A 23998-nucleotide genomic window follows, 5' to 3' on the forward strand; every position below is an offset into this window, starting at 1 on the left:
CTTTTTTGGATTTGATGCTTTTTTAGGTTGAATATCTTGTTTGTTAACTTTTTCCATTGCTTGGGGTTCTGTGGCTTCAGAGTCAAGTTCCTCGAGGTCTATGTCTCGTTTCCGTGAAATCGGTAGGTTGGCGTTACTTGTTATGGAAGAAAGGGGCTCTCTGAGGGTTGAGCGACCATCATTGCTTGACGATCTTGGCTCAGGCGCAGATAGAACTCCATTGAGGAGGGTACTGGTTGTTGTTTTTTTGTTTGACGGTTTGGGCGGTAGATCAATGTCGCTCTGCCGCTGTGGTTCCATAGTTGGGTCCCTTGGATCCATTGTGGCGTGGATTTGTGCCAGAATCACTGTGGGCATTGAAGTTGAGATTGTTGGCTGTGCAGAGCCCCCTTGCGGGCTCCCCTGCGTGCCAGCGGTCCGACTTGCAGACGGCTGCTGCTGGTGCTGGTGTATGGGAGTAAGTGCACCCACGCTGTGGGAGAAACCTTCGTCCAGCGGAAGAGTCTGTCTGGGCGGCTCCGCCGTCGGCACTTGTTCCTGTTCCCTGTCCCAGTCTCTGCCGCCCACGACCGGGGGATCGATCGCTGAAGGGGCACCCTCCTCCTCTGCACGGAATGCAAGCACAGGGGCAGAGGCTGACCGTCCTCCGACAGTCGAAGCCTCCGCACCCCTCGCCACCGTGAGGGCCTGGCGGGAAGGCTGGGCGCCGCATGGAGAGGAACCCCGATGTGGAAGCTGATCGCAGCGAAGGCGTTACTGAGGGATGGAGGAGATCCTCCGAAGTCCGAAAGTATTTAAAGAATAGAAGTGGTGTTAAAAAACGATTATTCCGGGTTGCATTATTTTGCATTTCGTGCCTTCTAGCTTGCCATACACTAAACCTAAAACAACATTATTGTGGCTAAACAGGTTTCTCTAAGAATTTAAACATTGTAAGTTTGCTTTCCTATAAGATGTGTATTTTGCAAGTTACTTACCTGTAACTGTTGTTCTCCAGGATGGGTCTGGCATGGATTCACATGCTCATGAATATTCCCCGTCGTCAGGCTGGGAATCCTCGGTAAATAAAAAATCAGTATCAGTTTCGTTTCTGATCTGTCTTTCGTAGTAGTAACCAATCACTGATCTCTGCGTCATACTGACCACAGCCAATGACTGCCCTCTACCCAAGCCCCGCCTCTGGCAGCCATCTTCAGATTTGGTAGCACGTGAAGAGGCAGTATGACCAAGTGAAGAGCCGCAGAGGGGTAGGCGGGAGGGTTCGCATGTGAATCCATGCCAGACCCATGCTGGAGAACAACAGTTACAGGTAAGTAACTTGTTCCTTCTCCAGCATGGGGTCTGGCATGGATTCACATCCTCATGAATATAAGAATAAATAGCAGTACACATGCACAACCACGGGGGGTGGCAAAGGGCTCAACATTAAGCAATACAAAAAACTCAACATTAAGCATCTCTTACCTCCTCACCAGGCTCACCTTAAGCGAACAGGTTGCGCAGCACTGCTTGGCCGACCCTGGACTCCTCCCTGGAATCCCGATCGACGCAGTAGAATCTCGTGAAGGTATGCGTCGACCTCCACGTAGCAGCCCTGCAGATGTCCAGCAGGGGCACACCAGATAAGAACGCCGTAGTAGCAGCGATCGCTCTGGTCGAATGGGCTCTCGGACGGCCTGGCAGCGGTCGGCTAGCCAACCGGTGGCAGTGCATGATGCAGCCGGAGAGCCATCTGGAAATAGAAAACTTCGAGAGAGCCTTCCCTTGATTCACAGGTCCAAACTTCAAGAACAGCTGTGATGTCCTCCGGAAACTCTTTGTGCGGTCCACGTAGAACTTCAGCGCTCTAGCCACATCCAGCGAGTGCAAAGTCCTCTCGGCCGGCGACGGAGGAGACGGGAAGAAAACAGGTAACACCAAGGGCTCGTTAAGATGGAAATCCGACGGCACCTTGGGCATAAAGGAGGGGTGCGTCCTAAGCACCACCCTCGAGGCATGGAAAGTCAAGTACGGTGCTTTGCAGGATAGGGCCTGGATCTCTCCCACTCGTCGTGTGGAGGTAATGGCCACCAGGAATGCAGTCTTCCACGACACAAACTTCATCGGTGCGGAGTGCATCGGCTCGAATGGGGGCCCCATGAGCCTGGTCAGCACTACGTTAAGTTCCCACGCCGAGGCCTTCACCGACGGGAACGACCGTAACAGTCCTTTCATAAACTCTTTTACCAGTCGATGGGACCACAGGGACGTCCGTCCTGTGGTTCTGGTATATCTGGAGATCGCCGCCAGATGAATCTTAATGGAGGCATGGGCTAGCCCAGCCTTTGCCAGCGATAGCAGGTACGGCAGTACTTGAGGGGCTGTAATCCGTAGGGGGTTGATCTTCTGTGCTCGGCACCAGATAGAGAACCTCTTCCACTTACGACCGTAGCATTTGAGAGTCGAGGACGCCCTGCTCTTTGCAAGAACCTCTCTGCAATCGGCCGGTATATCGTAGCCTCCAAACTCTAGCGCTGCAGGAGCCAAGCCTGCAGGTTCAGCGGCGCCGGGTCGTGGTGGAAGATGGCGCCTCCTTCTCTGGAGAGAAGGTCCGCGTCTGCCGACAGCCTGATGGGAGGGGACGTTGACAAGTCCAGAAGGTCCGGGAACCAGATCTGCCTCGGCCACGCCAGTGCGATGAGGATCATCCTGCACCGGGACCTCTTGAGTTGGCTGATGAGTCGAAGCAGCAACGGCAACGGAGGGAACGCATACAGGTATAGGCCGTCCCAGGGGAACGAGAACGCATCGCCCATGCTTCTCGGCTGGGGAAACCTGCTGGTGAACCTCTTGCACTTCGAGTTTGTCGCTGTTGCGAACAGGTCGATTTGGGGTTTGCCCCATCGTCGGAAGAGTTGATCCACCTGATCCTGGCGCAGTTCCCACTCGTGACACGCGCGCAGCTCCCTGCTGAGCGAGTCGGCGATGGTGTTGCTTTCTCCTGCCAGATGGAAGGGAACCAGGAACATCCCCTGGGCGACGGCCCAGTGCCACAGATCCTGTGCCTCCTTGGATAGGGCTGGGGATCTGGTGCCTCCCTGCTTCCGTATGTAAAACATTGTCGTGGTGTTGTCCGTGAAGATCCGCACCACCTTGCCCTTGAGCGAGGGGAGGAACGATTTGAGAGCCCAGAACACGGCTCGGAGTTCCAGGACGTTGATGTGCAGGAGCCTCTCCTCCGGGAGCCAGAGGCCTCTTGCGTGGAGATCTCCGGTGTGGGCGCCCCAACCTTCCAGGGAGGCGTCCGTCGTCACCGTCTCCTGGTACGCCGGCGTCTGAAAGTCCTTGCCCGCCGTGAGGTGTGCTCGAACGCCCCACCACTGAATCGCCCGCCGGAACACCTCGTTGAGGGGGACCCTGTCTTCGAAGGAGCCCGTCGCCTGCATCCAACGGGCGTCAAGAAATTCTTGAAGAGGGCGCATCCGTAGTCTGCAGAGGCGCACCAGGTAGATGCAAGAGGACATCATCCCCAGGAGGGACTTGATGGACCTCACCCTGGCCACGTCCGTGGCTAGCAGGCGCTGCACTTTGCCCAGAATGGTCTTCGTCCGTTCTTCGTACGGGGCCGCCAGGCGCCTCACTGTATCGAGCTTCGCTCCCAGAAACAGGGACACCTGCGACGGCACCAGTTGGGACTTTGGGTAGTTTATGGCGAATCCCAGGTCTGTGGGTAGCTGGACGGTCCTCGCAGTGTGTTCGACGGCGAGTTCCCTCGTCCTTGAGCGGATGAGCCAGTCGTCCAGGTAGGGGTAGACGTGAATCCCCTGCAGGCGCAGCCGCGCCGCCACTGGTGCTAGGCACTTGGTAAAGACCCTGGGGGCCGACTTCAATCCGAACGGCAGTGCCCTGAATTGCTAGTGGCGTCCCTGGACGACGAACCTGAGGAACTTTCGGTGACTTTTGAGGATGGGAACGTGGAATTAAGCATCCTCCAGGTCCAACGACGATAGAAAGTCGCCTTCCTCCAGCTGTCCCAGTACGTGCTGGAGGGTGACCATCCTGAACTTTTGTGATCTGATGTATTTGTTCAAACGACGAAGGTTCCTGACGAGGAAGTACCTTGAGTACACCCTGGAGCCCCGGAGCCTCTTCGGGACAAGCTCGATGGCGCCTTTCCTGAGCATCGCCCGTGCTTCCAACAGCAGTTGCGGGACGTGATTTTCCTTCCTGGCCACAGGTGGAATGTGAGGGCACTTCTTCAGGAATTCGATAGTGTCCTCTTGCCAGGGTATACAGCACCCAACGGTCGGTGGAGATGGACTTCCACACGCCGACGAAATTCGTCAGCCGGCCTCCCACCGGGGTGCTTCGGTGGGGGCCCGAGACCACGGCCGGTTCAGTCCTGCTTGGAGGTGGTGGCCTTGCCACCCTGGCCACCTTGCCGACGGAGGCGAGGCGCTCCCTGCTTGCCGCGACCCCTGTAGGCCTCCTGAGACGAGGAGCGTGCCGCCTGGCGGTAGGACGACGAGCCACCGCTGGATCCCTTGGAGACACCCAGTCTGCCTCCGGAGCTCCGAAAGGGCCGTCGTTGCTGAAGGGCTCCTAGGGCGCGGGCCGTCTCCGTGTCCGTTTTTATGGCTTGGAGGGATTCGTCCACCGACTTCCCGAACAAGTTGCTGCCTAACACCCTGGTCCGGACGTCCTGACGGAAGTCGGTCGCCCGGAGCCAACCCCGTCGTCGTAGGCAAACACCGTTGCCCAGCTGGCGGAACCCGGTATCGGCAATATCGGTTGCCACCGTTATGGCGTGGTCCGACGCCACCTCGCCCTCTTGCAGTATTTCCAGGGCCTCGGACCTCTTGTCGTCTGGCAGGAAGTCCAATATGGGGGCCAGCTTAAACCGGAGCTCCCTGTCGTAACGGGCCACGATCGCCAGGGCGTTGGCCGCTTTGATCGTCGTCGCCGCCGACGATATGACCCGCCGCCCCATGGCGTCCAACTTCTTTCCCTCGCCGTCCGGCGGGGAATTCGACGTTGAGGCTCCTGACCCCACCGCTTTCTTCTTCGCCGCCGCCGAGACGACCGAGTCTGGTGTTGGCTGGGCCCTGAGGTACAGGGGAGCGGTTTCGGGGACCCGGTACTTCTTCTCGTACCGGTCCCGTTTGGCTGGTGCCGTGAAGGAGTTTTTGAGAACCGACAGGCCCTCCTCCCAGATGTCATCGATTAGAGGCACCGCGATGACAGTCTTCCTCTTGGCCTCCCGGCGCTGATAGAGGAAACCTTCCTTTTTCTGCTCCTCCCGGCAGAGCTGGAACAATTCGGACGCCCTGGCGATCATGGCGTGGAATGAGCCAATCTCGTCGGGCGGCGAGGCCCGTGCGACGGGAGACCCGTTCCGTCGTCGTCGCCCTCAGAACCCGTCGTCGAGCCCAACGCACCGTCATCTCCCGACTCGTGGGAGGATGAGGAGGGAACTGTAGGCCTTACGGGGGCGAGCGGAGGAGAGGGTTGGGTCCTCCGTCGTTTGTTCTGAGGACTTCCCGACGGGCCAGGTTGCGGGTCCTCCGGCCTGGGCCGTGGGAATCTCGTCCTTATCTCAGAGAGACTGGATCGCAGACAAAATGGCCGCCGAGCCATCCTTAAGCCTAGGTTCCGGCCGCGCCGGAAGGGAAGGCTGCTCTTCCTCGCCATCGTCGTCGTCGTCTTCCTCGGTTATCTCCCGAGGATCTTCCTTACAGGATCGAACCTTCTCGAATTGAACTTCGAGGATCCTCACGGCCTCGGTCAGTTCCTCCTCCGAGGCTGACTCCAAGCTCGAGGAGGCTACCGTGCCCCCCCTCGCTTCTTCCACCATGGCAGCCACGACGATGGGCTGAAAAGAGGATTCCCTCCTTGGCGGCAGGGAAACTCTAGTCCCGGAGGCAGTCTCCGCTGACCGGGTCTCTGCCGGCTTGGCCAGAGTCGCTGCGATCGCCTCGATAGAGGCCTTTGCCTGCTGGGTAGGGGCCTTCACCACCTTAGGTGCGTCCCGGGCCTTCTCCTTCGGGGGAGGGGCGACGCCTCGCTCCCCCTCTTCTGAGATCGGACGGGCTTCTCCCGAAGCTTACCCGGGGTCTCGGACTTCCTCTTCCCCGAACCGGAGCGCTGGCTCGTGGTTGACGGTGCCGGGGAAGGTGCGCCCTGCCTGGCGACCGAAGAGCCCGACCTTTCGGCGCTCCCGGAGCCAGCGGACTCGCAGCGCTTGGCCTGGTGTTGGGCCCCCGTCGCCGGGGCGCCCGCACAGGACTTAGAAGCCCGCTCGGACCCTTTCTTCTTCTTCTCACCCATTGAGCCCTTCTCCAACCAGCTGGCGAGACGGGATCGACGGTCCCTCATGGTCCGCTCCGCCAAGTTCTTGCAGAACTGGCAGTCCTTCTCTACATGAGTCTTGTCCCCATGAAGACAGTAGAGGCATCGCGAATGTTCGTCTTCCTTAAACACATTCTGCAGCCCGCATCCAGGGCAGCTGCGAAAACAGTTTGAGTCCGGGCGACGAACTCGCATCCTGGGCCATCTCGAAGTAGGCCGCGAATCTTCTGGAATCCTCCAAGAAGTTGATTGGACGAAATCTTCACCCTTGAGGGGCGTAAGAAAATCCTGCAACGTTTAGCCGTTAACGGGAGTAGAAACGGTGGAGCTTGAGGCTCGATTAACCGAAAAAATGTGAAAATTCACCTGAAAAAGCGCGAAACACGCAGTAAAAGCTCGAGAGCTAAGCACGAGGACTCCCAACACTTGAACGTGCGGTAAAAATCTGAAGATGGCTGCCAGAGGCGGGGCTTGGGTAGAGGGCAGTCATTGGCTGTTGTCAGTATGACGCAGAGATCAGTGATTGGTTACTACTACGAAAGACAGATCAGAAACGAAACTGATACTGATTTTTTCTTTACCGAGGATTCCCAGCCTGACGACGGGGAATATTCATGAGCATGTGAATCCATGCCAGACCCCATGCTGGAGAAGTAAACTATCAGAGCTGTCAAGTTTCCTGTGGCCATGCGTGAGATCACCCAGTCCTGTTTTTTCCTTTGGATTCTGGAACTTGTAGTTTTCCAAAATTTCAAATGGGTAAGAAAAAACTTCAAGTATAAGAATTTCCAAGAAAAAACAGGACTGGATATCTTTCTCGTGTATGGCCATGGGCTGGCCAGAATACTGCCCCACAGGAGAATTAGTGACAATTTCCAATGCCCTGTTATGCTATTCAGTCTGATATAGCATGAAGTCTACAATGTTCACGCTTTGGAGTTTTAGGATCTGTAAGAGGTGGGGTATGGGGCTAACTTAAGAGCAGGATAAGGTTATTTTGTTTCAAAGTTGATATCTGTATATCTCTGTGGTATCTCTTTTTATATATTTTGTGAGTTGTCTGGGGCAGTGGTTAGTGTATGTGCTTTAGGAACATTGTGTCTGATTTTGGTGGCTGCTGGAGTGGGGTTTAAGAACTGTGGAGAGTTACGTTGATGTATTTGTGATGGGCTACTGGGCTATTTAGGGACATTTGTTATGGGCATGTGTGGTGTGCATTTCATTGTGTAACCTTTGTTGTTCTGGGCTGGGAGGAGCTGTGTGTGTGTAGACAAGTGTGGTTTTTTAAGGTTGGATGTTGAATGATTTCAGGCAGTACTACCAGATCATGCTCAAGAGGCCACCTAAAAACAGAGGATTTGGAAACATCCGAGTTGGCATTTGCTTACATCACTGCAAAACCGCCTTTCTCCAGATGTTATTCCTTGTTATGCCATTATATTTAATATTGGAAACACTGTTAATCTAAGTGTTTCTAAAACACCGTCCGCTGATTCTTAAAATTCAAATTGGGGTCTTGGCGGGTAGCTCGCCCCAGGCAAGGTTTACCCAGCTGAGCCACCAGCTTCGCTAAGGGAAACAGGGGGCTCAGTGATCTAATCTGCTGTCCTCCTTTCCCCAACCTCCCCTCGGGCGTTTGCCAGCTATTTGCTCAGCCTGTTTTCTTTCTTCTTCCCTGAATGGACACACTGCCCTCGGGACATCAGAGTGGCTCCATCTCTGCAGAATACACTGCTTTAATGGATCATATCTTGCCGCTGGTTGACCGCTGTTATAGCACACACACACACACACACACACACACTGACACACAGTGCTCCTCTAGTTCACACGCCCGCTCCGGGTCTTCTCAGTGCTCTTGCTACATTTGCACTATAAAACGCCCACACAAAGACACTGCTGAGAATGGAACCTACAGCACCAAATGCAATCTGCACAGACCTTCCAGAAAAGTACCCAAAGCCAGATGCGAGATGCACAAAAAGGCATTGTGAACCGTGGGTATAAATGGCACACTTGAAAAAGGACACCTACAGCAGATGCAATAGGGACATAATATGGACAATATAATTTCAAAGTGCACACAATGGCAGGTGTCCATCACCAGTCAATGACAACAGGAAACATCTGAGCAAATTGCCCATGAAGGCTCGAAACCAGGAGTGAACTTAACTGGTCCCTGGTGTGTGCTTCTAGAATATAAATGTCCCTTTACATTTCTTAACACAGAATGGTCTCTCACTGGTAAATAGCTCCCACTTTAAATGCTCTGCCAGAAGAAAAAAAGTGATAAGCAGTCATTAAGGGCTCCCTCCCATTCCCCGAGCACCGTCTGCTGCTGGGAGGTGGTATTTGTCTTTAAAGAGTCTGGGGTAGGGCTGGGCGTGATATAGAGTTCTGGAGATATATCTATATATATCAATATCGATGAAGGATGAGACAATATCGTTGACATCCAGATATGAAAAATTACCTTCATGGTTGGGAAGCCCGGCATCCGCAGGCGGGCCGGAAAAGAAGGGTTCAAAAGATAGGTGTCACTTTAACAAAAAATTAAAGGCGTAGAGCCTACGTCACACGTGCGTCCCTCCATGCACCGGGCCCATACCTCACCCCTACGTCTCCAACGTTCCACACCCAGTTCCTGTGGTTCCACCGATGGCAGTATAATTTTAAGTATATGCTTACTATAGGGGATGGCTGGGTGGGTGTTATGAAGGAGGGAGGGAGAGAGAGAGAGAGAGAGAGAGAGAGAGAGAGAGAGAGAGAGAGAGCCTGGACTAAGAGAACCTGAATCACCATGAAGGTAATTTATTAATGTATCTTTCGTCCTTGCTCTCCCTCCTTCCAAACTGGTTGGGACCAGACTAAAAAGGCTTAGAATAAGTAAGGGTGGAGGTGACAGCATGTACGGAATACAGGCAAACAGTTGCAGAGCACCTCTTGGCCAAATTATTCATTGTTTCTAGAGGATGTATCCATAGCATAGTGCTTGCAAAAGGCAAGAGGTTAAGCACAGGTAGCAGTTCTACAGATGTCTACAATGGGAACATGCCTGGTGAAGGCTACAAACGCTGGCTTCGCTCTTGTGGAATGAGCCTGAAGTCTCTGCAGAGTCGCAAGCCATTCCATATCACAAGCCTTGGAGCGACAGGAGACAACCTATCTGGCGATGGAAGCTTTAGCTTTATTGCGAGGAGATGGACCACTGTAAGTAATGAAGAGCTGGTCTGCTTTCCTGAATGGTTTGGTCATTTCTAGATAACATTTTAGAGTTCTTACAACATCTAGGTTATGTAATTTCTCCTCGACCACAGAAGTATGCGGCCTAGGAAGAAAGACAGGGAGACTTATTTTGTGATTCAAATGAAAATCGCAAACCACATTCGGTAGAAAGGAGGTGACCGTACAGAGGACTACTTTATCCTTAAGAAAAATATATAAGGTTCCTTCGAGAAGAGAGCTTGGAGCTCTCCAATCTTTCTAGACGATGCAATGGCCACTATAAATGCTGTTTTCCAAGTTAGAAATTCTAATTTGCATGATGCCATAGGTTCAAATGGTTTTTGCATTAGAGCTGACAAAACTACGGTGAGATCCCACTGAGGTGGAGGTTAAAAAATACGGGAATGTAAATGTAGAAGGCTCTCAAAGCCTATGAATGGCTTTGTTTGAAAGAGAGAAAGATGTTCTCTGTTTCGGTATGCTCCAATAGCCAATAAGTAATGTATGCAAGAGTCTACTTTGACACCTGCGGAAACTAGATCAACAAAGGCTCTAGAGGATTAAGGTCACGGTCTAAGGACCAGTGACAGAACCGTAACCATTTGCTACAATATTGCTTCTTAGTAGAAGCTTTTCTGGAACCTGACATGATGGTTATATTTTGCTCTGACAATTGTAAGTGCGAGAAGGCTAGTTTTTCAGGAACTAGGCCTTCAAGTTCAGAAATTGAGGGGAGGGATGAAGAACCTGCCCTTTGTGTTGAGTCAACAGATCCCTCGATGATGGGAGGTCTAATTTGGAGGTCCCTGCTAATTCCAGGAGGTCTGGAAACCAAATCTGGCGAGGCCAGAATGGAGCTATAATAATCATTGTTAGATTCTGTGACATTTTGAATTTGAGCAATGTTTTGTATATCAATGGGAAAGGTGGAAACGTGTCAAGTGCTAGGTTCAACCAATCGAGGTGTAGAGCAACTCCCATGGACTGAAGACCCTGACTTGACGTAAATGGAGGGCATAGAGAGTTGTGCTGGTTGGAAAACGGGCCTACTGATTGATGGCATATCGACTTTCCTACTGACTGTTTCAGCTCACACTCATGCGGAGCAGGCTGTAACCTGCTCAGTTTGTCTGCTAGGACCGTCTTCTTTACCTCTAGATGGGACGCCAACAAGAAAATGCGATTCTGGATGGCCCAATAACAAATCTTCTCTGCCAGGAGACACAGGGGAAGGGAATGAGTACTCGCCTCCTGGTTATTCAGAACATTTCAGTGGTGTTGTCCGCTAGACCTTTCACCACCTTTCCTTGAAGTGAGGGAAGAAATGATTTAGAGAGAAAAATATGGCTCTTAGTGCCAGGACATTTATGTGGTCCCTTTTATCTTGCGGAGACCAAAGGCCATGTGCTGTTAGATTTAGACAATGGGCTCCCCAACCGTACTCGGATGAGTCTGTTGTAATAACTATTTAGTGAAGAGGAGGCTGAAAAGGAGTCCTGGTTCTCTGGGGAGTTCTACCAGGTTAATGAGTCCTGAACCTGCTTCGGAATTTGAATTTCCCGAGAATGCAACAGTTGGTTCCAGTTGCAGGAAAGATGCCACTGGACTGGTCTCATACAGAGTCTTGCAAAGGGAACTAGGTTATACAAGAGGCCATTATCCACAAGAGCCTTTGAAACCAACAAGCTGTTAGAACAGGATGTGTTTTGAACTTTAAGATGGCTTGTTGAATTGCTTCCACTCTTTTCAGGGGAGGGAAGGCTCTGTGTAGAGTAGTATCTATAACTGCTCATAGAAACTGGATCCTTTGCGAAGGGATGGGTTTGGATTTTGCCACGTTTATGGAAAAACCTAGGTTGAAAAGAGTGTGGCATGTTAATTGCTTCTTTTGGGGCAATTCCTCCGGAGACTGGACCTTGAGGAGCCAGTCGTCTAGGTAAGGATAAAGATGTACTGTCCTTAACCGAAGGTAAGCTGCCACTGTTCCCAGAACCTTTGTGAATACCCTGTAAGCAGAATTGAATCCGAAGGGCAGACACGTGAACTGGTATCAAGACCTTCCTATGGTGAACCTCAGGAACTGAGGGCGATCTTTGAAGATGGGAATGTGAAAATAAGCATCCTGCAGATGTATAGATGCCATCTAATCGTTCCGAAGAAGAGAGGCTAGAATCTGAGGAATGGTCACCATATGTAAGGTATTGATTAACAGAAACTGTTGAGTTCTGAGAGGTTTCAAATTGGCCGGATCCCGCCGGCTTTTTTGGTGTAAGAAAGTAATGAGAATAAAACCCACGACCCAATTCCTTTTGAGGAACCAATTCTATTGCTCCCAAGGAAAGGAGTTTTTAGATCTCTTCCAGGAGCGCCAGGGAGGATGTTTGGAGGAGAGGATGGGAGAATAGCCAGAAGGGAAGACGGTAAACATGTTGAATAATATTCAGGACCCAGTCCTCTAGATTAATGCCTTTCCAATGGGGAAGAAAGTTGGACACCCTTCCTGCTGCTACCGGGGATGTATGCTCCTTGATGATAGTAGGAGCGGAAGGTATGTACATGCCCCGAAAGAAGTCAAATAGACTTCTTTTGTTCTTGTGGAGAATTTGAGAATAGGGGAAGGCCCAGACTTCAATTTAAGTCTATATCTTATCTTTTTAGAAGAGTAATACCATTTTGTGGAAGTGGCAGGACCACTATTTCCTTTAAGACGTGGCTTGGAGGATTTAAAGTTTTGGTAATACGGTTGTTTCACTGAAATTGTAAAGGGATTTAGCACAGTGACACTGGCTTTACATTTATGAAGGACCTCATCAGTGGAGGGATCAAAGGTCGGAGAGGAATGAGGCCAACCAGGCCAGTGCCAGGCCCGTGATGCCAAGGGAGCAGAACCAATTTGTCAGGGTGGCATGATTGACCATGGCTATGGCAAAGGAAAGATGAGAACGGATTGGAGAGTTGGAATTAAAATTTGAGAGCAAGTCTTCACGCGTGTTCAGCAGAGCAGTTTCCGTTCCTCTGGCTGCTCTGAAGCCAGACTGTAGGGAGTGGAGACAACCAACAGATTTAGTGTGTTGGAGCAGTTGAGAGATGACCGGCTTCTCCAGGAGTTTGCCCGGGAAGGGGATACTGGATATAGGATGGAAGTTAGCCAGGCAGGAGCGGTCGGCAGAGGGCTTTTTGAGGAAACGATGCACAAGAGATTGCTTGAAGTGTAGCAGGAAAGAGCCAGTGGAAAAGGAGTGATTACAGAAATCGGCCAAGGATGGCGCAAAGGAGGCAATGTTGTCCTTTCTAGTTCTGGAGGAGCACGGGAGCACCTGTTTGGAGGAGACTTTAATAGAGAGCTAATGGCTAATTACCCTTACCTATAGAGTCCCCCAGCAGCTTTGCAGGATTTGAAGGGTTTGTTTTTTTCTCCTGCTAAGAGTGTGACTCCTTTTCACACTCTTAGGCATATTTGCTATGTGTGTTCTAGGCTATTTTTTGTTTAATGTCTATGGGGTTTATCTCACTCCCATAGGAACCATCCTTATCCACATGTGTTACACAGCACCCTCCGTGCAGTGACACAGGGGTGTCGTAGCGACCACCAAACATAGACCCCATACCCTGGGACTGACTACTGTCTCCCAGGGCATGTAAAGTCCCCATTGACTTTACTAGTCAATCTTTATTAACAAAACCAGTACAACCCATCTTACTATGGAGGTACTGGCAAGGGTTAATAATTTTTCCCTTATGTTCATTTTCAAGAGGGTACCGTAGAGTCCCTCTCTCAAAGGTTTCTGGCTGGTGGCAGTGGTTACTACCAAAAATATTCCACCGCGAATATTTCCCTATGGGATTTTCCCATTGTTCGAGGCTACCACATTTTCTAACAGCCTCTAACATACAGCCGGTTTATTTTGATATTAACTTTACTTCGGTAGGTTTTATTTGCCAGAACTTTAATATAAATTCTTTCTCGTGTCTTTCTCAAAACTCCTAACCTAGGTCGGGGATCCTTTGTTCGTCCTTTTGGCGGGCTTCTGCCAAGAAGCCCTCCTTTCGGTGCCACTGAGTCTGGGGTGGATCCATTGTGTGGGAGGGGGAGTAGGACCCCTGGACAGGGTTGCCTCAGCAACCCATGTCGCACTCTGCCCTGATAGGCTGGAGGGTCCCCCGCCAGGATGACCCCTCTACTGTGTGAGTGACAGCTAGGCTGTATGAATCTTTTTACATAAAAGCATGGTCCTGAGGACTGGAAGAGCAAGACGTTGCCACTAGAACTAAGAAGCCGAAGAGGAGAGAAGCCAAAGACATCTGCAACGACTGAACCACCGGTGAAGCCCTGCTGCAGCATCTCAGCACTTTTCTCCACACGACGAGAGAAGATCTTCATCTGCAAGAGCCTTCTTCCCTTGAGCTGGTGGGGCCAACCAGTTTGCCAATCGCCTTCCTGGACCTGCCTTGGTCGAATCGCCAGTACCCTGTACTCAGAGACCGGATAGCCAGGCACCCGTCCACACGGACCGCGATTTAAAGGAGCGTACCGTTTATTCGTTGGGCAGCACCGCAGCTGTTTTCATCCCTGGGCAGTGCAGTAACTCGAACCTTCCTCCACGACGAGAGTCCCACTTCCTCTGCTGGATCACCCGAACTGCAGGAACTGCCAGGAACAACCGCCACCGCAGGAGCCTCTTCTACATTTCAAGGTACATTGTTCCTTCCACCAGGCCGCTCTTTTCGCGTGGTAGTGCTGAAGGTGTTTTAAATCCTTTACCTAACTGTTGGGTTGGCCGTCCCTATCATCTAACATTGTCTTTCACCTTCTGCATCCACCTTTTCGAATCGTTAACCAAAGACTTGACTGCAGCTACAAGAACATTTTGCTCCTGGGCCCTTTGCCCTGTACCACTGACTCTGGCACAGGCCTACTGACTGGCTACATTTGTTAGAACTGCCTTCTCTAGATTGCTTCTCAACTAGAACTGTGTTGGTGCACCTACTTCTTATAACCACCTCTTTCTTCACATTTTTTAAACTTGTGAAGTGCCATTTTGCTCGGTTTTCATTTAAATATTATACAAACTAAAGTACTGCCTTGCGTAAACTTGTTCACAAACTTATGGGAAGTGTTGCTAGGGTGTGTAAGAAGATATTCCTGTACAACCTGTGCTTTTCCTCCCTTGTGAGAAATTGCTAGAGTGCCATTTGTGTTTGGTTTTCACTGTGCCATTTTGCTCAGTTTTCACTCTTGCTCAAACTTGTCTACAATTTAACGAGTTGTGTATACTTTTCTTGACTGATTTTTACCTGCTTTAATAACTGTCATTAATGTGTTGAACTAGAAGTGTGTAACATAAATATATATATTCTTTTTAATACAAAGCTTTGGTCAATGTTTCCTTGTACCCTAGTATTGTGGTCCTATTGTGTAAACCCTGAATACTGCTCATCTCCCTCTTGATATAAGTCTGACTGTTTAGCCACAGCTACCAACTAGATCTTTGTGGTACAGACTGATCCCAAAAGGGATTTATTGCTCATACCTGCAGTCTTAATCTTCTGTAATGCTCCCTAAGGGAACTGCACAGGATTCTGCCTAACAGCACTTGTCTAGAGTCCTCATCCGGTGCTATGGGTGATAAAGAGGAGAGTAGGAGGGAAGGGTAGTGGGGGGCCAAGGGAGGCCTGAGAGCTGGGAAGTGAGGGGAGGAGAGTGAAGACAGGATGTCCTGAGTTTTGGTTAAGAAGTGGGAGGCCAGTGAAGTACAGAGGGGCAGGGATGGCAGGGTAGAAGTGGAGACTACAGTAGGATTGGCGAGTGCCTTGCAGATTTTAAACAGTTTGACCCCGTTAACAGTGGCCCCAGAGATGCAGGCTTGGAAATGGGCCCTCTTCTCAGAGCAGATGGAGTCTGTATTGCCTTTGGAGCAAGCGGCAGGCCAGTCTGTCAGAGGATGTACTTGATGCCCACTCAGTAACTCTGCAATTGCGTTTCAGAGAGGCTAGGTCAGAGTCATACCTAGTGTTGCACTTGGCGGCAGGCTTGATGCGGATCCTCATGACGGGGGCAAGGATGTCCATGGTGTTGGTGATAGAGAGGTGAAGATTAGCAAGGGCAGAGTCTGTGTGGGTGTCAGAAGCAGGAGTGGGAGGGGGAATGAAAGTGGCGGTAAAAGCAGCAACTGGCACTCACTTCATCGATCGAATGATGGTCAGTCGAATGACGGAGAAGGAGACTGGCAGTGCAGGCAGAGGCTTAGCCGGGGGACCAAAGAGATCCATGTGAGAGGACAGGAGAGCATGGTCAGACCAGGAGAGAGGTGTAATGCTAGGATTAGAAATGGGGATGTCTGTTGAGATGAGAGCATCCAAGGTATGTCCGGCTGAGTGCATCAGACCGTAGGGATGAATGGTGAGGGAAAGAAAGTCACAGAGGCTGCAGAAGAGTTCAGTGGACAAATCAGGAGCGTCGAGGTGAATATTAAAGTCTCAGAGGAGAAGCTTAGAGGTGGAGGCGAGAAGAAGTCAGGTCAGACCACTCGGACGAAGAGGGATAGGGCTAACTGAACAGGGCTCCTTTAGATGGCGGCAAGAGTCAACGAGAGGTTGGAGAGCCACTAAGCCTGCAGACGAGGCATTTGAACGAAGAGTAAGTCTGAGTGGGAATGATAGTAGCAGGGTTCCCATTCCGAGAAGATCATGGCCACTCCGCCCACAGACCGGTTAGGCCTGAGCTTAGAGAGGATCTTGTAACCCTCAGGGAGTAGTGTGTCAAAAGCAGTGACAGAACTGGCAGTGAAACGCGTCTCAGTGAGAGCAAGAGCGTCAAGGTCAAAGTCTTCAAGAAGGAAACAGATGTCATAGGATTTTTTAACGGCAGAACGCAAGTTGAGGGTAGCTAGGTGAAGCTGGTTGCCACTTTGAAGGTCTTCTGAGGAGGGGGTACAGGGATGTGGTACACCCGGTGTTGGTGGTGGATAAAGGGCCAGGGGGATGGCAGATGGAGGAGTGGCAGGAGAAGCGAGGAAGTTGATGAGTGACGGAAGACACCTATCGAGAAGGAGGAGGGTGGGCTGTGAGTCCTGGGCCATTCTGGTAGACATTAATGATGCATCTAGAAGATTGGAAGTGTGAATACTTCCCATCTGGCACCACTATTAACTGGTGAAGAAGAGAAAGTGGAAAGGACTGAGACCATATGGGGAGTCATTGGGTCTGGAGAAGGAGCGACAAAGAGGAGGTCACTGACAGCGTGCCTGGAAGAAGTGTTGACGTAGGTGTCAGCAAGGGGCAGGCCTGGGTTGGAGACCAGGAGAACATTCTTGAATTTTTTTCAAAATTTTGAAAGAGAGGTAGGAAAGGAGATAGAGTAGCAGAAGAGTAAATAGGTGAAATGGAGAGCTCCATGGAGGGAGGGGGCAGATGGATGGAAGGGGAGGGCTGGGGGGAGGGCAGGAGAAATGCACAATTCACGATGAACTCCCAGGTGGCCTAGAAGCAAGACAGGCGCAGACTAATCGGCTGCAAGACACCACACAGGTCACTACATGGGTATTTTGCTGCTTCAGCAGCAGAGGAAGGCGACTCAGGAGGGAGTAACACTTCTACAGAGCATGCGAAAAGAGTCCACACATCAATGAGGGCACATTTGACGGATATTCCATTGTCACAGTCTCCTAGCACTCTTCAAATTTCCACTGTAGCTGGCTGTGCAATAAGGGTTTTCTCTCAAGGCTCTCTGAATAAAGGTACATTTCCAAGGGCCTACAGTGCTCTCTGCCACAGGCACCACATGAGCCTCTTGGTTGTGGTAATTCTGTGTTTCTGCTCTAGTCAGACCCCCATGATGAGGCCCGGCCTGCCCCTGCAATCAACGCACACACAGGGTTTCATATGGGCAGGGCTATTCACCGACTTCTTGGGAGAGGTGTGCCCTCACTCTGTTAACCGGGACTGCTCCCCTCCTCCCACCCACCTTCCAGAACCAAGAATACTTTGACGCTTTGCCAGATTGCTGATTGCTGTAAGCATAGGCAAATTGATAATAAGCGGAACTGCTCCGAGAACTCAGCTTCGAAACAATGGAGCTCATGCTGGCTGGGGCAGTTCAATCCTTGGCACACCACTACTTCTCTGGAACCAGTGGTTTGTCAGGCTAGTCCAAAATAAACCGGGGTGGGAACGCCTCTTTGTCTTCCTCTCTGGTACCTCCTCACGGCCATGGCTCGACCACACCATCCGGAGCCTCTGCATCACCCCGCAGCACTCCCATGCCCGGCCAAACCTCGATGCATCCAGGACCTCAACTATGGTGTTTGTGAAGCTAATGGGGCACTCACACGGGGGCAGAAGGGGACTAGGCATTTTCCCCTCTACGTCCGACTTCTCGCCTCGGCTGGGCCCATATCGGGCGAGCTCTATGGGACAGTCTCCATATCCCCCACGGACCTCTTGGTGGCTATGGCACCATCTTGGTCGGCCAGGACAGCCTCCGTAGCCCGCCTACGATCACTTGTGCAGCTGGTCCGTCTACATTCACCGGACCCAAGATTTCTCCTGCTGATACAATGCACAGCACCGATCCCCGCCTTCAAACCAGTTTCTATGTTCGCTGTGCACCACCACTGTCACCCTGAGCAAACTTCGGGTGTCTATGCCTTGCAGTCCTTTGCAGTCGCCCTTCTCTTCGCCCCTCTGCCTCCACCAGCCTCTAATTTACAGGCTCTTCCGAGCGACTCCTCTTCACTTTTCAGGGCCAGTCATTATCTCTCCCCTGTCCACTTCCAGATGACAGCTTCTTGCTGACGTGTGACAGTGTTTTGGGGGAGGATTTTGTTCCCAATAAAGTGACCGGTCGGGAGCCTTTGCTTGTTGCATCTGCTCAGCCCGCCATTTTGTTGCACAAGATTAATCCTAACAAAAGACTCCTTAGTGACTGTAGGGGGCAAGATGATTTGTGCCAGACTTGTGTTGAGCTAGGAGAATCCTCAAAAATGTGACTACGGTAATGAGACCTCGGCCGCCTCGAGGCAAGTCACCACCATCAATGAATCATTCTATTTGAATCTTTCGGTTTGTCTGGCCGCATTGTGGCTGTTATGTATGTGGACTGAGAAGTTGCCCTGTTTTGGAAATATTGGGAGTGAAAACTACATCTAGTTACGGGAAAATCCCTCTGTTCATAGCATTTGCCTGCAATGTGCCCTAAAGACCTAATGGTCCCATGTTCTTTTTTGGCCTTCTCCAAGAACCTGTAATTGTAATAGTATTCATTAGTACCCGGCGAGTGTCAATGAGATGGTAAAACGCAAGATCATTGGCCCTCGCCAGGCTTTACCTGCCCAAGAAGACTCCTACCTCTGCAGCATCCGACTGGCCACCATGAAAAGGGAGAAGGGACTACATGCAAGTCCCTTCTCCCCGTTCCATAGCGGCCATTTTCTTTGCTTTTTTTTCTCATGTCTAGAAACGGTTGCATCGCTGTTTCTCGAACCAGACCAGTTATGGCCCCAGGGGCATTATCCGACTGGCGATGGCCCCTCACCACGGGTCATATTGCCTAAATCGAATATTTGTAAAGAGGCCCTAAAGAATTGCTGACCATAGAGAGACATTGGACTTCGATGTAGCATTGGCAAGCCCATCATGGTCCGGTGCATTCAATTGTTTCGACCTCAAAATTAACTATTTAATTTCAGCATAATTCATCACTACAGAGCCCGACCATTTGTTATCATAACACAAAGGTAAGATTTCTTTTCTCACTTTTGCATGAAGATCAACTGGTTGAGACTGACGGGACTTTTAAAAAAAAAAAAAAATGTTTTTATTGTGCTTATTGGTTAAATACAAACCATTTGCACATTTTTTTAGGACAGAAAAACATTAAAACAGTATTGACCTTTGTGTATCAGGAGCCTTCAGCAAACGTCAAAAGGTTGCAACATCTTTCTTGACCACTGCTGCCAGCATGGCTTCGGCATCAGTTATAAAGAGAATGGCCCGGTGTCCCTTTATCCAATTTCTATAACTTGTTTTCAACCCAAGGGCTTCGGATTTACAATAAGGGTCACTTTTATTTAAATTAGTTGGTGACCTATGCAAGAGCACTTTTCTTACTTCAGAATCAAAAGAATATTTCTCAATATTTGTTTTAAATTGAAAAGATCGAGTTTCTTTCAGAACAAATCCATTCTAAAGTAGTTTTTGAACGGGAAGGTCATAGAAAAAGGGTAAAACACAAATATCTAGATATAGATTCACCAAACAAAATTACATTATTAAAAATGCAAGCTAGTGCTGGATTCCATATCAACTTGTGGTCCCTAGGATGTACCTCCATGATAAGATAGGGGCATACATTTGACACCAGTACAAGTCCAGATCTAACGAAAGGGCTAAAAGACAATGATCACTTGTTTCCATATAAAGTACTGAAAACGCTGAACATATAATCTAAGGTTGATTTAGAAAGTGTACCAGCACCGGTAAATTTGGGGGGAATATCGGCCATAACATCCCTATTTATCAAAGACAGGCCTCAAAGCTTAAATTCTTCTCTAATGTGCAGCCATCTTTCTCTTACCAATAAGGAAGTGCCACACTGCCCGATCGGCAGCCATTCACTGTTAAAATCTCCAAGAATAATGCCACTAGCATTCTCACACCATTCATTCGCAAATAAAGCAGAAATAACTTCCAAAAATTATAATTTACTTGCAAATACCAGGGCAACTTATAATGTACTACCAGAGCAAAGTTACTTGGGCAGTAAACTACAGGATACCTTTAAAGCACCAGAAATTCAAATGTAGATCGGGAGGTACAGCACACATGGGTGTATTCCTAGTGAGGCCTCTGGGTGGCACCTACTAGGGGAAAAAAGGTTGGTGAATCAGTACAGGAAAAAATAAAACTCTTAGGGGACTTTGGTGGGAAAACCAGTGCTTTGGTTACAGCAAAAAAGGGGAAAACTTGCATTTTAGAATTTGGCGGGTGAGGGGGTATAACAGGTTTTGTTTTGCATTCATTCTGAGGCAGCACAATAAATAGCATCAGCAAACCATTAAGCTCCAAATTAAAATATTTAGGTGTCAAATCTTTGCAATTAGTGCATTGTTTAATAGATGCAGGCTGGGCAAGTAAATAAAATCATTTGGTCCTTTGAGGTATAGTTCTCATGCTCACGAAAGATGGCAAAAATCCATCTAAAACAAAAAAACATCTCCTTTACTGAAGTGAAATTGTTGATGCTAATAGGATCTGTGTCAGTTTCTCCAGCAGAGCTACTATCTACCATCTAAATAGTAGAACAAGCACACTATCCACTAGTTAAAAAGGACAGTTGGCTAGGCAGATGGCAAAAATCCATCTAAAACAAAAAAACATCTCCTTTCCTGAAGTGAAATTGTTGATGCTAATAGGATCTGTGTCAGTTTCTCCAGCAGAGCTACTATCTACCATCTAAATAGTAGAACAAGCACACTATCCACTAGTTAAAAAGGACAGTTAGCTAGGCAAACAGACAAACTATGCAGTCATGAGCGAACCGAGTGTTACTGGATCTCTTCTGATATATTCATTTACACTTGGCCCTCACCCCCACCAGCCATCAACGCCAGGAACCTAGGTGTCATACTGGACTTCTCTCTAGCTTTCAAAATTAACCTGATCTGTAAAAAGCCAATCCGTAAACCTAGGGGCTAAAATGTAAAACTTATCCCGAAGACACATCAACGTCTAGACCAACTAAAGATCTTGGTCTTCCCAAAAAAGTATTATTTGTATTTTATAGAATGCAAAACTAGCTGGAATTCATTGCAAGGAACAGGACACTAATCTGCTTATTAATCAAGTGGTAGTAAGCATACTTGAAATAAGATATTTTTTACTACACCAGAAGCTGGTTAACAGCTACATTTAAGCAATTACATTCCTGAAAATTGCTTAAAAGAGACTCAAGGTGGGTGTGTTTTGGGCAAGGGGGAGCATTAGTCGATGAGCGGCAAGTGGCACTAGAAAGACCCACAGATGGTGCCACTATTATTGTCCCATCTTTCGATCTCCACTCCCCATTGCAATAGTTTCAGCTTATAGGCAATGCTTACAGCACAGCTGAATAGCCAAAAGTAAGAAGGAGCTATTCTGTTATGGGGCATGATTCAGGACAGATTAGTCTGAAGAGTTGAGCTCGACCCATGCCATCCAAAATAGACATGTTTGGGAATGAGGTTATCTTGATGTGTAACAAAAAAGTGAAGAATTATGATTTGACAAAATCCAGTCACTGCAAAAGCCACGTCCCTTCAGAACAAAAATATATGGCCATCATGATTCTTTTTTATCTGGGGTGTCATTTAGTATAAGACCATCCCTAAAAGGAGGCACTATCATGACAAGAAGCAGAGTTTGCAACCGGGCTACCAATTCCCTACTTAACCTGGGAGTTCGCACCCGTACTATGTCAAACCATTGAACGAAATTCTGGCGCATGATAAGACAATGCTAAAACCAAACAGGACTGCAAGGAAGGCCTTCTGCTACATCTTGCCAAGAACAGTTTGACGACAAAGCTCAACCATTGTCTAAGGGCACCAGACTTCAAAGGATCAGAGAGATAAAGAACTGTTTCCAGTGCATCGTTGCGTGAAAACTCCCTTATTGAATGTTATATCTGTTAAACTGTAGCTAGCCATCTCCTTTTGCTCTGATAATGATCTCCATGACTGTTCAGCCATTGTTACCACTAGGTGAGGACGGAAAGAACAGTCTATACACTTCAAGATGAATTTATAGTTTGGCAACAAAAGTATTTTTGATTTATACAGAGTAGCCATGGAGATCATTTTGACACATGCAGATTGGTTTAACAAATGTTTTCTGAAGATGTAAAAAATAAAGCCGGGCTTCCTATACTCAGCGTGCAAAATCTGAACTCGCTATTAGCCACTGGTCAGTGATAAATGCAAGTAAGAAATGGTCTTCTAAGTGTATGCGTAGAACTCAGGTGGTAAGAAGTAGCTTGCAACATGAAACCTTTACCCCTACTATAGTGCTAAGGAGCCTTTACCAGACAGATTGCTCATTTGCAGCAACAGTGAACTAAATAATGTTCCCTCAAATCTTACTCTTGCACTGCAATGAACTCACAAATGATCCATAAGAGCCATTCAAGTGTAATTCTCCATATAACAAATTGTTTAGCCTAACTATGAAAGTTGAAGGAAGGGCAATTCAGTTCTCGATATCCAGCCCCTAAAAATTCTATATTACTAAAACATACGCATGCAGAAGATGGTCTCTGGAAGTAATGCCAAACTATCCAAATGTTTTTTACAACACTACTACTGCTGTGGGAAGAGTACATCATTGCTACAGATCTTCTCCCAATCCCAATGTGTAAAAAAAAAAAAGGTTCTGATCCTTAGTGGATATTAATGGTAGCTGTTACCATATCTGAAAGTATTACCTTTTTCTTCGATTTCATGTTTAAGAATTTCAAGATCCATTGTGAGCTCCTCCACCTTCTCCTTCAGTGAATCAACTTCTTGTTGGAGAGACTCGCCCCGTTCCTCAGCCATTTCCTTGTCCAGAGTTGCCATTTCAATGGCATCTGCAGTGTCAGCCATTTCTTCCATGTAGCGATCCTTAGCTTCAATGGCTTCTTTGGCTTCCTATATACCCAAGAAAAAAAGATACTTTCTTCAGAACAACATTTGTATTTGGTTTGTGGTTGGAAGTTAATACGGAAAAGATGTATTATTCCAAAGGTTCATATCAAGCAGTCAACATGTTAGTTATGCCTCATTGTACTTTGAAAACAAAGCTGTCTGAGAACCCCGGAACATTTCCCTCTAGTTCCTCAGTTCAGAAATGCCCCGCTGTATTGAAATATAACCACAAAATATCTTTTTGTTAGGGTAACCCAAACTACTAGTTACACCAACAAACATAAGCGGTTTACAAACCGCCACAAACACACACAGCATACAAGCTTGAGTTACCCTTTGAAAAACTGGAAATTTGGCTTAATTTAGAATATATCCCCAAATAAAGTAGTCCATCTAGGAAAATAATCTGATAATTATGGCAAACAAGGGAATAATCCAGATGGTCTTTCTAATCGTGAATGAAAACAAGAGAAATATACTTAATGAAAGGATTCCAAAAAAGCATGTACTTTGTGCAATTTTCAGCACAAGGAGTGTGAAATACATGTAGGCCGAAGTTGACATAGGTCATGATAGAAGGCCAATGTTGATTTGTATTAGGATTTGATTTTTCAATGGATAGTAACATTCACAAATGAAAATTCATATTCTGATTTAAATCCATACGGTATTCATTCTGAATTGGATTACTTGTTTTCGGAATTGCTACTATTGTGTCCTTTGGAAAGTGGAGTTATTATTCCTGAATACACAGAGTTTGTATGAATAACAGGCAATAGGGAAGAATG

General features: G+C 48.5%; 1 protein-coding gene across 6 annotated transcripts in view; it reads right to left on the minus strand.

Annotated features, from left to right (window-relative positions):
• The window catches only part of DCTN1 (dynactin subunit 1), a 1327898-nt gene that overhangs the window by 694929 nt on the left and 608971 nt on the right, over window positions 1–23998 (minus strand). For all 6 annotated transcript variants that reach the window (XM_069632341.1, XM_069632339.1, XM_069632344.1 and 3 more), the window contains one exon: window positions 23009–23213. In XM_069632341.1, the coding sequence (XP_069488442.1) occupies window positions 23009–23213 (205 nt within the window). The remainder of the gene's footprint in view (window positions 1–23008; window positions 23214–23998) is intronic.

Source organism: Ambystoma mexicanum, chromosome 6q (assembly GCF_040938575.1).
Source record: "Ambystoma mexicanum isolate Mex_15411 chromosome 6q, UKY_AmexF1_1, whole genome shotgun sequence".
NCBI lineage: Eukaryota > Metazoa > Chordata > Amphibia > Caudata > Ambystomatidae > Ambystoma > Ambystoma mexicanum.